A 19470-nucleotide genomic window follows, 5' to 3' on the forward strand; every position below is an offset into this window, starting at 1 on the left:
GAAGCACGTCTGAAACAGCGGCCGCCAGCCAGCGTGGTTAAAGTTGGCCTACTCCGTACACAAGAAGGTGCTTTCAACATCTGGCGCCAAGGCCACAGTTGAGAAGGGCGGACGGCAGCTGCGGGGAAGTAACTGGCGAACAGGCGATCAGCAGTCGAGCAAGTGACCGGCCAGATGAAACGATCGTTCGGAGAACGTTGCTGCATAATTATGGACCTCTGCAACAGGCGCCTGGGTCATGCAGCCATGCTGACTGCTCTTCACCAGGGACGAAAGCTGGAATTTGCACGTCAGTGCCTCAGTTGGTCGTGTATAGTCGCGCAACAATCGTCGGTTGGGTCTAGGGTATAGGAGAGAGCGGCATGGTCTGCGGAATGTTGATCTCGTCATTCTGGAAAGCACAATGGATTAACACAAGTATGAATCTATCCTTGGGGACCATGTTCACCCCTCCACGAAGTTTTTACCCTCCGCGGCACGATGATGTCTAGCAGCAGGACAATACAACGTATTAAACGGCTTGCAGTGCACGTGCATGGTTAGAAGAGCACCAGGATGAATTTGCCATACTCCTATGGCCTCCAAAGTGCCTGGGTTTAAACCCAGTAGAGAAACTGTGGGACCACCTCAATCTGGCTGTTCGGACCATGGATCCACGACGGATAAACACAGCGAGTCTGCCCACGATACTGCAGTCGGCGTGGCACTACAGGGTGAGTCATTTAACACTAACACTGGCAACACCTCCCAAACCACAACAAACACTGAAGACCGAAGGATAGGACAGGGGCTGTTGTAATTGGTTAATAGAAACCATTGAGAAAGGCACGGAAGTCTGATTTTCAACACATACTTATGTTTTTTTTAATGGAAACCCGTTATTATTTTTAGCACAATTGAAAATAGAAAAAAATACTTAATCAACGCCGGTTCTTACATTGTGAAGTGTTACGTACATCCAGAGTAATTTGTAATGCAAAGTTGAAGCTTGAACCCTCAAACGTTCAGTCACGTGTTGTAACAAACAAGATCTGCAGGGGTATGTTTACGAAGACTACGATGTTTACGAGTTTGGCTGTTCCCGTGTCTGCACATAGCGCTTGCTGAATTAGTCCATGTACTCAGAATAACTGCATTCCACTGTCTTTCCGGACGTCTGTGATAGTGTACACAAGTAAGAACAGAAGTAGGCACAGTAGGAACGTGAGAAGGTCGCAAGTACAACAGTGTGTACAGTGTCCTAAGAACTGTGAAAATGGTTTATTCTAACTCTGAAAAGGCAGAGATGATAGTCATCTATGGCGAGTGTAGACAAAATGCAGCTGCAGTCTGCAGGTTGTATTCAGAAAGGTACCTGGACAGACGTCATCCAAGGCGCCGCACATTTGAAAATATCTACAAACAATTGCATGCAACAGGTCTGGTGGTAACACGCAAACAGATCATTAAAAAACCCATCACAGGAGAAGCAAGTGCAGTCCGTGTGTTAGCTGCTGTTGCCGAGAATCCACACATGAGTTCCCGTGACATCGCTAGAGGCAGTGCAATGAGTCAAAGTAGTGTAATGCGCATACTTCAACGTCACAAATTCCACCCGTATCATGTGTCGCTGCATTAGCAATTACATGGAGATGACTTCAGTAATCGATTTCTGTCAATCAGCATTAACAGAGTATGCGTTGCAGTTCTGCCTCTTTACCGATGAAGCAGGTTTCACAAACTACGGTGCAGTGAATTTACGAAACATGCATTACTGGTCCGTGGACAATCCTCGCAGGCTTCGATAGATAGAGCGACAGCGACTGCGGAATGTAAATGTGCTGACCGCATGCCCCTACATATTCGCATCCAGTGACGCCTATTGACAGAGAATGACACGGCGGTCGGACGATACCGTTAGTCGTCCCTAGGTCTGTTCGGAAGGAGTTTAGTTTAGCTTATTCTTTGCACAGATAAACCAAATACTGTCAGTAAAGTAACAGCGATCTTGCATGGTCCTATGTTAGGCTGTCGAATAATGAATCTAGCAACTACTTTGCACGACACTCAGACTCCTATTATTGCGTGGGAAATGTTTTGTGCTTGTCGTACATCTTCATCCAACAGCACACTTGTCTTTCATTAGTTGTCGCTAATCTTTGTTCTCACTTTCACAATATCTGGCAACAAGTAAAGTGAATCAGCGCTTGAGGTACTGATTGCGGTCTCGACTAAAGCGGGATTAAAAGTGTTCTTCAAACTGCTCTGGAGAATATTTCTTTTCTTTGTTGTATAAAAAAATTAAAAAATAAAATTTTAAAACAAATCTAGCGCATGCGAGGGTGTTCATCGAACAGTTTATTGCCACAGTTACTAACCTTCATTTGTCATTGCAATAAAGAATAACGCTTCATTTACCAATTCACCTGCTACGTAGTTAGAAACACTGGTGAAAAACAACTTGTACTGTAAATACTAGTAAGTATAGGAAATGAAATCTATGGTGGAAACAGCTCTGAAATAAACCTCACCGGATAGAGAGGTTTCAGCTGGCCATCGAACGATACTCAATTAATTATGTGCTCACTTTATCGAAATCCTGCGGAGGGTTTGATACAATATGCCATACACTAAACACAAAATTAAATGCGATGAATAATTTCCACAACTGGTTAGAAATGGCTCAGAATTTGTTCACACACGTTTAGAGTTCCACTTTAAATCGGTAGAATGTGCCGCTACACACGTGAGTACACTTATTGTGAGGTATCTACTTCCGATCTACGCACGTGGTGTTCCTTTCAAGGGTTGCAGGAGTAGAACTAGCAAATATTTTAAGGCATTTTGCATATAATCATTAAGTTATGTAACAGGCTTTTTTATTGAAAAACATTTACTTCTGTGGCAAGCACTACCCTCCTTTTGTACGTATTGTGTGTTCCGACTGTTATTTTCATTTATTCACTGCTTTAATCTTTGATCAAATGTTTGACCGGAGCGCAAGCATGACTCCCTTCAAATTACACAACAGGTTTTTGTATGAATCTTCATAGCCACTGGAAACTGACGAATTGGTTGTCAGGTTGACCAGAATCAGATCTAGTTTTGCAAAATCTGGTTATTTGTTTCAAAGAAATCAGAATAATCAAGAGAAACGTAATTAGTGATTCGAGGAAAAATACACGTCAGAACTTCCCTCGGCAAACGAAAAATGGGAAGCGGATAAATGAGGTATCAAAGAGAACAGCGTGAGATCTAGAGTTGTAATAAAAGTTTAAGTGTGTGAATGTAATCATGTTAATCAAGAAAAAGTGATCTGAGGGAAAATTGAAATGTTTCACGAGCACATAATGATGGTTATGTAAGTGAAGTATTGAAAAATTCGTCTCTTTAAGGCCTGGGAGTTTTGCCCATAAAATGTTGCATTGGTATACCATTTCACTGTCAAAGAGGTTTCTTTCGAATTGAGTACTAACTTTAGTGAAATTTGAGAGCAGAAGAGACTAGGAAAGCAAATGAGGTGTAAAAAACTTCCTGCTTTCTGAACAAAACTCGAAAGTTAAGAAAATCACTAATAAGTATTTTGTGAAATGATTTGTCTAAAAGCAAGAAATGAAATAGATTTGAGCAACGTTTCACGTGCCCCTCGAATGAATCTCAAAAACATGTACAGCAAATGACGTACCTATTGATAATTTAATTTAAAATCTTAGAATATTGAAGAGTGCTAGATGATATTTGTCCGATGGATTACGTATGTAGACCGTGCAGTCAGCTGTTGTGTGACCTCGGCATATTTCTATGGTATGCGCCCGAAGGTGTATAAAAGTTCCAACTACACTCCTGGAAATGGAAAAAAGAACACACTGACACCGGTGTGTCACCCACCATACTTGCTCCGGACACTGCGAGAGGGCTGTACAAGCAATGATCACACGCACGGCACAGCGGACACACCAGGAACCGCGGTGTTGGCCGTCGAATGGCGATAGCTGCGCAGCATTTGTGCACCGCCGCCGTCAGTGTCAGCCAGTTTGCCGTGGCATACGGAGCTCCATCGCAGTCTTTAACACTGGTAGCATGCCGCGACAGCGTGGACGTGAACCGTATGTGCAGTTGACGGACTTTGAGCGAGGGCGTATAGTGGGCATGCGGGAGGCTGGGTGGACGTACCGCCGAATTGCTCAACACGTGGGGCGTGAGGTCTCCACAGTACATCGATGTTGTCGCCAGTGGTCGGCGGAAGGTGCACGTGCCCGTCGACCTGGGACCGGACCGCAGCGACGCACGGATGCACGCCAAGACCGTAGGATCCTACGCAGTGCCGTAGGGGACCGCACCGCCACTTCCCAGCAAATTAGGGACACTGTTGCTCCTGGGGTATCGGCGAGGACCATTCGCAACCGTCTCCATGAAGCTGGGCTACGGTCCCGCACACCGTTAGGCCGTCTTCCGCTCACGCCCTAACATCGTGCAGCCCGCCTCCAGTGGTGTCGCGACAGGCGTGAATGGAGGGACGAATGGAGACGTGTCGTCTTCAGCGATGAGAGTCGCTTCTGCCTTGGTGCCAATGATGGTCGTATGCGTGTTTGGCGCCGTGCAGGTGAGCGCCACAATCAGGACTGCATACGACCGAGGCACACAGGGCCAACACCCGGCATCATGGTGTGGGGAGCGATCTCCTACACTGGCCGTACACCACTGTTGATCGTCGAGGAGACACTGAATAGTGCACGGTACATCCAAACCGTCATCGAACCCATCGTTCTACCATTCCTAGACCGGCAAGGGAACTTGCTGTTCCAACAGGACAATGCACGTCCGCATGTATCCCGTGCCACCCAACGTGCTCTAGAAGGTGTAAGTCAACTACCCTGGCCAGCAAGATCTCCGGATCTGTCCCCCATTGAGCATGTTTGGGACTGGATGAAGCGTCGTCTCACGCGGTCTGCACGTCCAGCACGAACGCTGGTCCAACTGAGGCGCCAGGTGGAAATGGCATGGCAAGCCGTTCCACAGGACTACATCCAGCATCTCTACGATCGTCTCCATGGGAGAATAGCAGCCTGCATTGCTGCGAAAGGTGGATATACACCGTACTAGTGCCGACATTGTGCATGCTCTGTTGCCTGTGTCTATGTGCCTGTGGTTCTGTCAGTGTGATCATGTGATGTATCTGACCCCAGGAATGTGTCAATAAAGTTTCCCCTTCCTGGGACAATGAATTCACGGTGTTCTTATTTCAATTTCCAGGAGTGTATTTTTCAGTCTCAAAACTTTTTCTATAGAGAGTCCTTGAAATATCAGGAGAGAGCATGCACATTTTCAACTGGCACCTTATTTTCTGTGCATGATTTCGAGATTCATTAAAAGGCGTGTCAAATGATCCTCTAATCTGTCTTGTTACATCCTATGGACAAAATGCCTCACAAAAGATTTGACAGGTTTTTTTTTTCAAAATATTTTTCATCTAACGTGCGTTGTTCTTCTATTGTCGTACACTTGTAGTTCACTAGTTTTATGAAGAGCAGGATGTATTGTTAGCGCATCTTCCTGGGAAGACGCTTTGTCGACGAGGAACGTTTTGCAAACTCTCACCAGCCTTTCTAACAAAGAGAGGAGCTACACGGTTTAACGAACTTCGCTTTGACTGCTTCACGTAAACGGGATTTAGGACCTGTTGTCTTCATTGGACAGCTCCACAACGTTCAGCACAGACACTAGACGCCTGCCATTAAATTGCCAAACACAGCCACGGCGATAGAGTGCGTGCCTGTTGTCTGCGAGGTCTTCAGATCTATAGCATTCACTTAATTCACTCCTATTTATTTGCATATACTTTGTTGCTGGCATGCTGTCTACAGTCTGCAAACTTCTGCATAATTAGACCTATGTGTTACAAGGCGTACGTAGCCTTTCCTGCTCAAATAAACAATGTCTGTTTTCATTTCTTTGGTGACTATTACAGATTCTATTCACGTACACGGACGTGAATTTTTTTGTTGGGCAGAAGAACTCGAGTCGATGCCCTAACATCTATGGCGAAACTTAGTGTGTCACTTTTTTATTTCTCAGAAGAGGAATAAGGTCAAAAAAAGCATAGTGAGTAATAAAGGTCACGTAATTTACACCACACCGACAATGTTTTCGTAGAGTTGAACCGTAACTCTCCTTCCTTTCATATTCTGTGAATATCATCAATTTTTCAAGTAGTTTCAGTTATCTATATCACATTATTTAGAATTTGGAGGCGCAGATCGAAATCCACACCTTTCTTCCTCGTGGTTCATGGAAGTCAGTGTCGATGAATGTCTCTATTCACTCGACAAAGCCAATTCTCTCCCCAAGCCTTACTATCTTAACAAGGGTGTGTTAATTAGTTTGGTAAAATTACATCGAACATAACATTTTATTCAAAATTATAACTTTAATACTAAAAGAAATCTTCATTGAGATAATGCGTATGATCCTACAAGAATCTGAGTTTCTTACTCAATCAAAAAATAAATTTCTTTCCAATTCTGCATAACATTCGTTTATTTTTCTCTTTATTTTGGTATATTCACATCACATAAATGCATTTTTTTGCGTAGGAAACGATAGAAAGGCGAATAAGACAAAATCTGGAGAATACGAAGTGCTGAGAACATTTTCGAAATTGCTTAGAATTTTTCCGGGTTATATGGCCGTGGTCCATGGAACTCTTCAACCCCCGACGTTTCGTCCAAGGCTACGCTGGACATCTTCGGAGGTGCTCCTGGTTGTGCTGAGTCTTGCCGTCTGACGAGTCGCACGTCGAAGAGCGGCCTAAACACCGTGGAATGTGCGCGTGGTCTGAACCACGGCCATACAACCCGGAAAAATTCTCAGCAGCTGAGACATCCGGTCGTGAAAGCCTTCACTGTATGATTTTCGAAATTCATCCAGCCGACTTTTGCCTTTATCAACAGCTGACGTAATCGCGCACAAAGCACTTTTTTGTGCGTTAATCTTTGTTAGATCTGTTTCAACTGTCGTCGCAGACAGTCTGCTAACGATGCGTAGTAACAAACAGTTATGATATTACGCTTTTCCAAGTAGCCACTTATGATGATACATTTTGCCCGTCTACAAAAAGATATGCATTCGTTCTCGGTAGTTCTTCACTTCGTCTCTACATATATTTCACTACCATGTTATCTCCAGAGCGTAACGATGATTATGTCGTTTACAGTGATATCCACAGTCCTTCAGATATTGTTTCAATTTTTACAACCATGATTCTGAAATGACCCTCCTCAGGCGCACATATGTTCTTCGTAAAGACAAATGCATTCTAGGTGTTTTGTATCCATCCAATTGGCACACACTTCATTGTAAGAACGTCACGAATCTTACTACAATAATATGCTCCCGATACTTCGTTCTTTTTGCGTCCATTTCATCAGGAGACAGCCAAACTGAGGTCTCTTCTTTGTCCACTTCTTTGAAATTTGTGACGACTATTACGTGAAGACTGTTGTCAACAAAAAACTGCAAATCTTTGCACAACACACAAGCTTGAGTTGTCGCATACAATCATTGCAGCAAGTGGTCTGAACGGAGTAAAATAATCAAACCGCAGCCTCTCTCAGTCCATGGATAAGTTTAGCTTCCCCTGTACCCGTTCGCTCGGAAGTGCTAGCCTCGAGACTGTGGAGGAGCTTGTGCAGAATTCTGAAGGACGGAGGAATAGCCCGTGACCAGTTCAGGCTTTGAGTCCTCTATGGAACATGCCCGAAAGGCACTATTGGTACAGCACTGGCCGCGAAAGACATGGGCCCAGATTCGAATCAGGTTCTGGAACACTGCTTTTGTTTCGTACAATCAAACAGCTGTGTGTTGAATTTCGAATCAGGTTTACCGACAACAGTAATGCCACTTCGCAAAATTTATTTCACAGATGTTAACCAAACGTATTTATCCACATTCCTAAAATGTGACACGTTTTTGCTTCTTACTATGTTATGAATCTCACCGGGTACTAACGACGGAGGAAGCTCCATTGACCAGGCTGTTAATATTGTACCTAATATTTGTAAGTTAGGTAGCTCTGGGAAACATCCACACAATGGACAAATGCACTGGTTCTCTGCGACTGCAGTGCAATGCTTAATTTCAACCCCCCCCCCCCCCCCCCGTCCACCATCTCACCACCAGACATAAAATTCAGAAGTTTAAATTTTTGAAAACTTGTGATAAAACTTACAGTGAGAAATCATTCTTTATAAAATACTAGTCTGAAGTTCAGATTTTTAGAGCATAATTTCTTATAATGAAAACAATAAAACCACAAGATTTAGTATAATCAACACATGCTACTGTCTGTTCGCGTAGCAGCGGCTCCCTAGTTCTGCTCGATACATATCGACACATGTCGGTAGTGCACTTGCCAGCGGAAGGCAAAGGTTCCGAGTTCGAGTCTCGGTGCGGCACACAGTTTTAATCTGCCAGGAAGTTTCATATCAGCGCACACTCCGCTGCAAAGTGAAAATATCATTCTGGAAACATCCCCCCGGCTGTGGCTAAGCCATGTCTCCGCAATATCCTTTCTTTCAGGAGTGCTAGTTCTGCAAGGTTCGCAAGAGAGCTTCTGTAAAGTTTGGAAGGTAGGAGACGAGACACTGGCAGAAGTAAAGCTGTGAGGACGGGGCGTGAGTCGTGCTTGGGTAGCTCAGTTGGTAGAGCACTTGCCCGGGAAAGGCAAAGGTCCGGAGTTCGAGTCTCGGTCCGGCACACAGTTCTAATCTGCCAGGAAGTTTCACATGTCGTTAGTCTTCGTGACTCTGACGTCATGTTTTCAACAGGTGCCTGCCGCAACGTTCAAACAGTCGCATTGTATCTGCTCGATAAATGTGTGTTCATTATTAATTACTGAAGCATTTAGCGGAAAATGGCGATGAAGGTATTCCTGACCCATCGGTATCACGCACAATTTCGACGTCCCGAAGCGTTAGGAAAAATGGAACAGTTTGTGACATGAGGCACGGAGTTAAATGTTTAGTAAATGCTTTAGATGTCATTCGTCTTCTGCTCACTGAGTTGTAATGCAATTCGACTGATTTAGGTTCATTTTCGTTACTACAAATAAAGAACACTTGTGATCGGTGTGTGGCGCCACAGTTGCTAGGAATACAACATGAAGAGAAAAAAACGTTCCCCCGTCTCCCCTTTGCTCGCCCAACGCTCCTGCCCATCGCATCTCGTTGCACTGTCAAGTTCACTCGTGCCAGGAACCGCGCTAAATTATAATTACGTTACGATTTAATACACATCTACTAATTTAAATCCCAAGTGCCTACTTGTTCCTGTGAGTTAAAAAAAAAATCTCTAGGAGGTGCCGGAATTCCGTTCCGGCGCATTACAGCGGAAATTAATCCGTGCTCCAGTGACAGAGAGGGAAATTTACCCGTTTGCCGGTGTTCATCTCATCTGGTACGGCCAACTCTGTCGACCTTATACGCATACAGTCGCTCATTGAGCTATTTCTCTATACGTTTTCCATACTAAAAAAACCTAAGAAACTGAAAATTCTTTTTCAAATGAAGCTTACTTTCCATTTATTAACATTGTAACAAGTCATGTAATTAGAAACGTTTTAAAGCATGGTAATTCGGTCCTTGAGTATTACTCCACAAATTTAGCCAGTGAAATCATTGTTGGACCGGTCTGGACAAAAATGGTTCAAATGGCTCTGAGCACTACGGGACTCAACTGCTGTGGTCATAAGTCCCCTAGAACTACTTAAACCTAACTAACCTAAGGACAGCACACAACACCCAGCCATCACGAGGCAGAGAAAATCCCTGACCCCGCCGGGAATCGAACCCGGGAACCCGGGCGTGGGAAGCGAGAACGCTACCGCACGACCACGAGATGCGGGCCCGGTCTGGACAGCCGCGAGCCTTATCACGCCATTTCCTGGGTTCGGAGCGCAACGCAAGGCCCGGATCGAATCCGCCCGGCGAATTAAGAACGGGGACTGGTGTGTCAGCCAGCCAGGATGTAGCGTTTAGGCGGTTTCCCACATCTGGCTAGGTGAATACCGGAATGGTTGCCGCATCTCTCCTCACAGTACGCTTACCATACATCCGGAACTAGCCCGAACAGTCTTACTTTTTCAGCACTGCCCTGGTTAATACCCGGGGTTGTAAAAATGTCTAGGGTTTTAGAATTTTGTGACTTGTGGATATTTTTTCATAAGTTTTAGACTTTATGTTGGACATTGCAAGACTCTCTCTTATAGCCGTGGATCTTGGGGCAAGCGCTGGCCTCGGTGGAAAGGCGATGCCACCGACACTGCCACAACTTTTCGCTCACTGTTTCTCCTTTGGCAACTCAACAGCGGCAAAATGTTTGTAGTGCTTTTGTGTGTGAAGCAGCTCGTCTATACGTTTTGATCATGTTTTTCGTCCGACTGTTTTGCAATGAGCAAAAGAAAGTCTTTGTTTAATAGTAACCTGGAGCAGGAATACAAATTTTTGAAATTGCGTAATGACAGTAACAGTGAGCGAATTTATAGCACACCTTGTAGTGGAGAATTTTCTGTTGCACATAAAGGTATGGATGATACTAAAGACCACTTGAAAGCAACTAAACATAGGATTCCTCTTAATCAAGTGTAGGCTGTGATTCAAGTCTGGAAGAGTACCAGATACAGTCAAAGACAACAGGGAAGTAATTTTCAAGCTGTTTTCGAAAGGCTGACATTTGATGTTGCGGTTATCTACACTGGTCGTGCTTGCGATGTCCCTGCCCAGGACATCTGCTACAGTTGGGAGAGTTTTCTAATTATAGGCAACATTTTGTCTGCAGAAAGACATAAACTTTCGGTATGTAGGGTTAAACATCTGCTAAGTGTTAAAATTAATTCAGAACTTCCTTGTTGCGAATTTTATCATGTAATTAAAGTGAAACGTCCCCTTGGAAAAATGATTGAATTACTGTGCTGGTAAACACCTTACGTTATTTGATTTTCAAACAGCTGAGCAAAACTGAACGTACTCAGACATTTCTCTCTTTACTTATTCTGATCATCACTAAACTGACACACAATATTTTTAGCGCAACGCAATCTGATTTTCAAAAATCCCTACGAAAGAATGGCCCTGACTAATAATAACCTATACCTTTCATGAATCACTTACCTCACAAAAATCTTCGTTACTCGAACTAGTGCAATACAGCGAGCGCCACTACCGCCAGCTAAATAAAAGATTCAAGGCACTAACTACTGATAGGCATAGTTAGAAAGTGAAAGATTTTGATAAAGAACAAACAACGGATTTACCTTAATAGTGTTCAAAAGTCATAATATATATATCAGTTCATGACATCCAGTCTTACAAATTTACTGTCTCTGATGGACACACGTCCAGATCATCCGCTCTAAAAACTCCGCCGCCTCTCCCCCCACATCCACCACTGCTGGCGGCTCACCTCCAACTGCGCAACGCTACGCGCTGTTAACATCCAACTGCCCAACACTACAATAGCGAATATTCCAACAATGCAAACCAGCCACAGACTGCACACAGCATAGTCAGTGATTTTCATATAGAGCGCTACATGGCATTACCAACATAAAAAACTAAACAGCCTACTTACAAACGCAAAAAATCATTCCTGAAAATAAGTCATGTATAGTGAGATATGCAACTGAAGAAATAAAGTTTAAAGTTTCAGTAAGCTCTTAAGACTAACTTTGGAATTGTGTCATGGGCTGGACCCACAAAATATGGTACGCCTGCCTCAGTTACAAGTTCCCCAGGCATTTCGAAAACATTCTCACACTATCACATACAAAACATTACATGGAAACAGAAGGGGATATGTGCTATCACATATCGTTACCACCCACCAGGCATCGTTGCGTTGGTAACAAAACTGCAAATTACCGTTTGACACCGATAGCAGTCTCGCGGAATCAGGCGAACCCAACGGCGTGCGCCCACCAAGCGGCTCTGTACCACGAGCGCCCTCTGCCGCCACGGTACAGGACGCCCAGTGGCAACCGCCCAGCCCATTTGCGTTTGACGTCACTATGCTACGATACCTCCCTTTGTGCTTCTTCCTTGTGACATCGAGAGCTGTACTCCATTCCTTGTTGCATCTTTTGTAATGAGTATTCGTATGTTTGGTGAAATAGCTACATCTACATCCATACTCCGCAAGCCACCTGACGGTGTGTGGCGGAGGGTACTTTGAGTACCTCTATCGGTTCTCCGTTCTATTCCAGTCTCGTATTTTCGTGGAAAGAAAGATTGTCCGTATGCCTCTGTGTGCGCTCTAATCTCTCTGATTTTATCCTCATGGTCTCTTCGCGAGATATATGTAGGAGGGAGCAATATACTGCTTGACTCCTCGGTGAAGGTATGTTCTCGAAACTTCAACAAACGCCCGTACCGAGCTACTGAGCGTCTCTCCTGCAGCGTCTTCCACTGGAGTTTATCTGTCCTCTCCGTAGCGCTTTCGCGATTACTAAATGATCCTGTAACGAAGCGCGCTCCTCTTCGTTGCATCTTCTTTATCTATTCTATCAACACTATCTGATACGGATCCCACACTGGTGAGCAATATTCAAGCAGTGGGCGAACAAGTGTTCTTTAACCTACTTCCTTTGTTTTCGGATTGCATTTCCTTACGATTCTTCCAATGACTCTCAGTCTGACATCTGCTTTACCGACGATCAACTTTATATGATCATTCCATTTTAAATCACTCCTAATGCCTACTCCCAGATAATTTATGGAATTAACTGCTTCCAGTTACTGACCTGCTATATTGTAGCTAAATGATAAAGGATCTTTCCTTCTATGTATTCGCAGCACATTACACTTGTCTACAGTGAGATTCAATTGCCATTCCCTGCACCATGCGTCAATTCGTTGCAGATCCTCCTGCATTTCAGTACAATTTTCCATTGTTACAACGTCTCGATATACCACAGCATCATCCGCAAAAAGCCTCAGTGAACTTCCGATGTCATCCACAAGGTCATTTATGTATATTGTGAATAGCAACGGTCCTACAACACTCCCCTGTGGCAAACCTGAAATCACTCTTACTTCGGAAGACTTCTCTCCATTGATAATGACATGCTGCGTTCTGTTATCAAAAATGGCTCTGAGCACTATGGGACATAACATCTGTGGTCATCAGTGCCCTAGAACTTAGAACTACTTAAACCTAACTAACCTAAGGACATCACACACATTCATGCCCGAGGCAGGATTCGAACCTGCGACCGTAGCGGTCACGCGGTTCCACACTGAAGCACCTAGAACCGCACGGCCGCACCGGCCGGCCGTTCTGTTATCTAGTAACTCTTCAATCCAATCACACAGTTGCTTTGATAGTTTATATGTTCTTACTTTGTTCATTAAACGACTGTGAGGAACTGTATCGAACGTCTTGCGGAAGTCAAGAAACACGGCATCTACCTGGGAACTCGTGTCTATGGCCCTCTGAGTCTCATGGACGAATAGCGCGAGCTGGGTTTCACGCGATCGCCTTTTTCGAAACCCATGCTGATTCCTACTGAGTAGATTTCTAGCCTCCAGAAAAGTCATTACACTCGAACATAATACGTGTTCCAAAATTCTACAACTGATCGACGTTAGAGATGTAGGTCTATAGTTCTGCACATCTGTTCGACGTCCCTTCTTGAAAACGGGGATGACCTGTGGCCTTTTCCAATCCTTTGGAACGCTGCGCTCTTCTAGAGACCTACGGTACACCGCTGCAAAAAGGGGGGGGGAGGGGGGCAAGTTCCTTCGCGTACTCTATGTAAAATCGAACTGGTATCCCATCAGGTCCACCGGCGTTTCCTCTTTTGAACGATTTCAATTGTTTTTTCTATCCCTCTGACATCAATTTCGATATCTACCATTTTGTCATCTGTGCGACAATCTAGAGGAGGAGCTACAGTGCAGTATTCCTCTGCGAAACGGCTTTGGAAAAAGACATTTAGTATTTCGGCCTTTACAAGTCATCTATTTGTTGTGTAACTTGTTCACTAATCATTTCTGCTCCTGTCCAGTTTTCCTATGACGACAGTTGGCGCATCTTTCTGTACCCCACCTCTCCTTACTCTTGTATATGAAGTTGTACACAACACGCACCACAAACTGAGTCTCAGAGGAGCGGTTGGGGGGAAGGGGCGAGGGAAGGGGAGGGGAAAGAGGGCATCTGGCTACTGTCTGCCACTAACATTCCCAAATCCAGGTTAACAGTCGACCATGTGGAGATACAGTATAAGACCAGGAAAAAATGAAGGAGAACTACTGTAATTTTGTTAGGATAAATTTTAAGAACCTGCCGAATCGTCGTACTCTTTGTACGGATTTGATTTCATTCTACCTCGACAACTTCAAATTTCACTACTTCGATTCGTTCACAGTTTTTAAGCAAGTATAAAGTGTTGGAACACGTGAGGCAATACTGACCCTACGACTTATCTTAGAAAATAGATTAAGGAAAGGCAAACCTACGTTTCTAGCATTTGTAGACTTAGAGAAAGGTTTTGACAATGTTGACTGGCATACTCTTTCAAATTCTGAAGGTGGCAGGGGTAACATACAGGGAGCGAAAGGCAATTTACAATTTGTGACCGAGCGAGGTGGCGCAGTGGTTAGCACACTGGACTCGCATTCGGGAGGACGACGGTTCAATCCCGTCTCCGGCCATCCTGATTTAGGTTTTCCGTGATTTCCCTAAATCGTTTCAGGCAAATGCCAGGATGGTGCCTTTGAAAGGGCACGGCCGATTTCCTTCCCAAACCTTCCCTAACCCGAGCTTGCGCTCCGTCTCTAATGACCTCGTTGTCGACGGGACGTTAAACACTAACCACCACCACCACCACCACAATTTGTGCAGAAACCAGATGGCAGTTATAAGACTCGAGGGACATGAAAGGGAAGCAGTGGTTGGGAAGTGAATGAGACAGGGTTGTAGCCTCTCACGGATGTTATTCAATCTGCATATTGAGCAAGCAGTAAAGCAAACAATAGAAAAATCTGGAGTAGGTATTAAAATCCATGGAGAAGAAATAAAAACTTTGAGGTTCGCCGATGACATTGTAATTCTGTCAGAGACCGCAAAGGACTTGGAAGAGCAGTTGAACGGAATGGACAGTGTCTTGAAAGGAGGATATAAGATGAACATCAATAAAAGCAAAACGGAGGATAATGGAATGTAGTCGAATTAGGTCGGGTGATGCTGAGGGAATTAGATTAGGAAATGAGACACTTAAAGTAGTAAAGGAGTTTTGCTATTTGGGGAGCAAAAGAACTGATGATGGTCGAAATAGCGAGGATATAAAATGTAGACTGGCAATGGCAAGGAAATCGTTTCTGAAGAAGAGAAATTTGTTAACACCGAGTATAGATTTAAGTGTCAGGAAGTCGTTTCTGATAGTATTTGTATGGAGTGTAGCCACGTATGGAAGTGAAACATGGACGATAAATAGTTTGGACAAGAAGAGAATAGAAGTTTTAGAAATTTGGTGCTACAAAAGAATGCTGAAAATTAGATGGGTAGATCACATAACTAATGAGGAGGTATTGAATAGAATTGGGGAGAAGAGGAGTTTGTGGCACAACTTACTAGAAGAAGGGATCGGTTGGTAGGACATGTTCTGAGGCATCAAGGGATCACCAACTTAGTATTGGAGGGCAGCGTGGAGGGTAAAAATCGTAGAGGGGACCAAGAGATGAATACACTTAGCAGATTCAGAAGGATGTAGGCTGCAGTGCGTATTGGGAAATGAAGCAGCTTGCACAGGATAGAGTAGCATAGAGAGCTGCATCATACCAGACTCAGGACTGAAGACCACAACAACAATAAAGTGTTATTTAAACTTCACGCTCGCAAAAAAAAGTTGAAATGTGTGTGAAATCTTATGGGACTTAACTGCTAAGGTCATCAGTCCCTAAGCTTACACACTACTTTACCTAATTTATCCTAAGGTCAAACACACACACACACGCCCGAGGGAGGACTATAAACCTCCGCCGAGACCAGCCATAGAGTTCACGCTCACAGTACGTCTTGTTAAATATACAATACTTCTTTTCAAATATCACACTGCGAGTGATACAACGTAATTTGGTCGACAGGGAAAGATTATCTCAGCGATTGTTAAACATACCGAAGTACTGTTAGTTAGGCATTTGCATTCGTAATACTGACTATCCGCGTCGTTCACTTCGTGTTTCCTTCAGTCGTGGCATCTTTGAACGTCGCTGCAAAAGCACTTATGAGTACTTGCAACAAAAGCTGTCGATACCATCCCCAAAACACTTTATCGCTTAGTTGCTCCTTTTTCTTAATTTTTCGTCTCTGTATGTTTACAAAATGTGTGCGAAATAATTGCAAATAAACAGCGAACAAACTTCTTATCTCTCTCTCTCGCTCTCTCTCTCTCTCTCTCTCTCTCGCTCTCACACACACACACACACACACACACACAGACATACACACACAATGGAGCGAGCGCGCAGAGCTATTATCATGTAAACACAAAGAGAAGAAATGAGAGTGAATAAGAGGGATGGAATAGGAGACTAACACAGACAGAGGGTGTATGTGAGTCGAAACTACAAGAAACCCGAGTCTGGTCGGACGCGAAAACGAGCCCCACTTAACACGAAGCCGAGTTGATTCCAACAGTCGCTGTGCTGCTTTTGTCGGTAAAAGTAAACTTGATTTCTCTGGTTTCTCACGTATTACAAGAGTGCACCTCACTACCCTCCCCCCCCCCCCCCTCTTTCTCTCCCTTTCCTCCACTGTGTCTTGCGACGTTCTTCTGCATCATCATATGCTATTTCGTGAACTGTAGCGCACGACAATTTTCGGAATGTATCGCTGACCATTGTTACATCGACAGTCGAAGGTTGCATGTAATTCTAAAAACTAACAGGATTGATTATCATAAGGTTGCGCAAACACTGATTTCCTCTCATCAACAGTCTTTTCTGTACGCAAACCACCTTAATGACGAATGGCTGGTTTAAAATAAGGGAATTACAGAAGACCTGCTTCTTACGCTTCCCAGTCTTGGCAATTTCAAACCCAAGGAGATAGCAGAATAAAGTTATCTTTGCATAGTACTTGGGGCCCTGTACAAACCAGCTGAAAGGGTGACCAAATGTAAAAATAATTTCATGATTTTAATTCTAATCTTCCATTGTACACTGTCGACACCCCATCGAAGACTGCCTACAGCAATAGCCGAAAGACAGATAATTTTATACTACGCCACGATGTTGCGACAAACCCAAGAAAAATCATACTGAATCGAACCCTCGCTGCGAAAGACTTCTCTGGAATAACATTACGCGTTGTTGGAATTGTAGGAGCGATGGGTGACACGCGTATAGCTTTCGAAGTCCTACATTCATGACGTAATTGGTTCAAATGTGGACTAGTACTCGTAAGAAATGTTTCTAAATATATTCGAGACCAGTAAAGCCAAATATTTCATTGTGTCATTTGTTGTCATGCACCCACTACGAGAAGAAATATACATTGCAACATACGACTGCTACCCAAAAAACTTCCAGAGGATGTAACGAACTTACCGCTTATCGGTGCATCTGGCAGCTCCACTGACACGTTTTTCATTTCGAAGATGGACCTCACGCCGGCACAAGTTGTGGGCTCATCTTGGTCGCTCCTGTCACTCGACAACGCTCCTCCGAGCGCACCACCTCGCAAGGACACGCATAGCACGATCAACAGCTTTCTGCAGCACAACGCGCCTTTCCCCATTCCCGGATCGGTTGTCACGGAGACCAGAAATAAACAGGTGTCGCAGCCGCGTCGCAGTGGTGGTGTAAAGGGCTCATTTGCTCTACTCGATATCGTATCTGCCGGCACTCTGAAAGCGAAAAGAGCCAGTACAGTCTAACGCCGTGCCATTAGTTTCGAGGCGCGGAAGCCTCCGAGCGCAGTGCGTGCGTAGCGGCAGCTGACGCCGTAGGCTGCCTCCGCCAGAGCTCTGCGACGCGCTCGGAGGCCGAGGGTCTACTGAGGGCTACGCTACGCGCGTCGTGTGTCCGCCCACGCGCTCGCCGCGTGGCGGGGCGGCAGGGCGCGGGGGTGACGGGGCGACGCTGCTGGCCTCTGGTGGGAGGGAGCTGCACCTGCCGTCTGGACCGCGACCGCCCGGGCTCGCACGTGTCAGATGACTTTACATTTTTATTCTTCTTACTTTGTGCTCGCCGAAACAAAAACTTGGTCTTGCGACTAGAACATGTTTGCAGGCCAGTACCTTCTAGGAGCTTCTGAATTCATGGTCGTATATATCCTGCCAAACTACTAGACCGATTTCAACCAAACTTGGTACATATATCACTTACTGTCTGAAAGTCCTGTGGGGATAAGAACCACCGGCCTATGAAAGGGGCTGGGTGGGGGTGGGGGCGGGGGGGGGGCGTGGGGGGGCTGGGGGGGTGGGGGGCGGGGTGGGCGGGGGGGCGGGGGGGTGGGGGCGGGGGGGGGGGGCGGGGGGGGAAGGCCAGTGTAGTCCACGATATGCGAATGGCTTTAATCTAGTCTTCCACTATATGAAAATGAGAGTACTTAGTGTCCTTACTCATAATTTCAAACCTTTACGAAATTCTTTCCCGCTGACACCCCCTAAAAAGTAATAACGAAAAAAAGTTTTTGGTTACTACATATTTGCTCTTCATGCAGTAAAACTATCGTATGAAGCATAACGTTTTCACTTATTACTTCTTTCCTGCTAAATGTATTCGCGACACTTTTTTCAGACAGTAGTCACATATACCACTGAATGTAGGAGCAAAATTATATCATTGTGCAACAGAAGTGATAGACACTGAGATGTGTAATAAACTGCCGCCTCGTGCGCGGCTTTTAAATTTATTCCTTCGTTGCTACTAACAGTATTTGGAAAACTTTTGGCATAAAAAAAACATATGTGTGTGAAATCTTATGGGACTTAACTGCTAAGGTGATCAGTCCCTAGGCTGACACACTACTTAACCTAAGTTATCCTAAAGACAAACACACACACCCATGCCCGAGGGAGGACTCGAACTCGAACCTCCGCCAGGACCAGTATTCACTTACGAAGTTGAATGTGCCTATGAAAATATATCATTTTAAGACATTCTCCAGGAGATACGACGTCTAGTGCTGAGGTGTGTGAAAAACTACGCATTCATGTACGACCTTTCAATTTATCATTTCTTTACTACCAGCTCTGTTCGCAGCGTATAGCGTAGACACAATCCACATATTCCGCTTGTAATGGGACGCGAAATTAGAGCGTCATCCATCCACAAGGATCAGCTCAGTCTGCAGGTAAATATAAGTTTAATTTAGTGTTTTGTATATGTATTTGTAATATTTTGTTATGTTTGTAAAATATTTAAAGTTTTGTATTTTTTGTTTTGTATGTTTCATGTTTGGAGAGAGCAGCGCAACTCTCGGAAACAGCATCTT

General features: G+C 44.6%; 1 protein-coding gene across 1 annotated transcript in view; it reads right to left on the minus strand.

Annotated features, from left to right (window-relative positions):
* Positions 1–18013, minus strand: part of LOC126235623 (uncharacterized) — a 232988-nt gene extending 214975 nt beyond the window's left edge. The window contains exon 1 of the mRNA XM_049944335.1: positions 17580–18013. Coding sequence (XP_049800292.1) covers positions 17580–17769 — 190 coding nt within the window. The 5' untranslated portion in view covers positions 17770–18013. The remainder of the gene's footprint in view (positions 1–17579) is intronic.
* Positions 18014–19470: the final 1457 nt, after the last annotated feature.

The sequence above is a fragment of the Schistocerca nitens genome, chromosome 2 (assembly GCF_023898315.1).
Source record: "Schistocerca nitens isolate TAMUIC-IGC-003100 chromosome 2, iqSchNite1.1, whole genome shotgun sequence".
NCBI lineage: Eukaryota > Metazoa > Arthropoda > Insecta > Orthoptera > Acrididae > Schistocerca > Schistocerca nitens.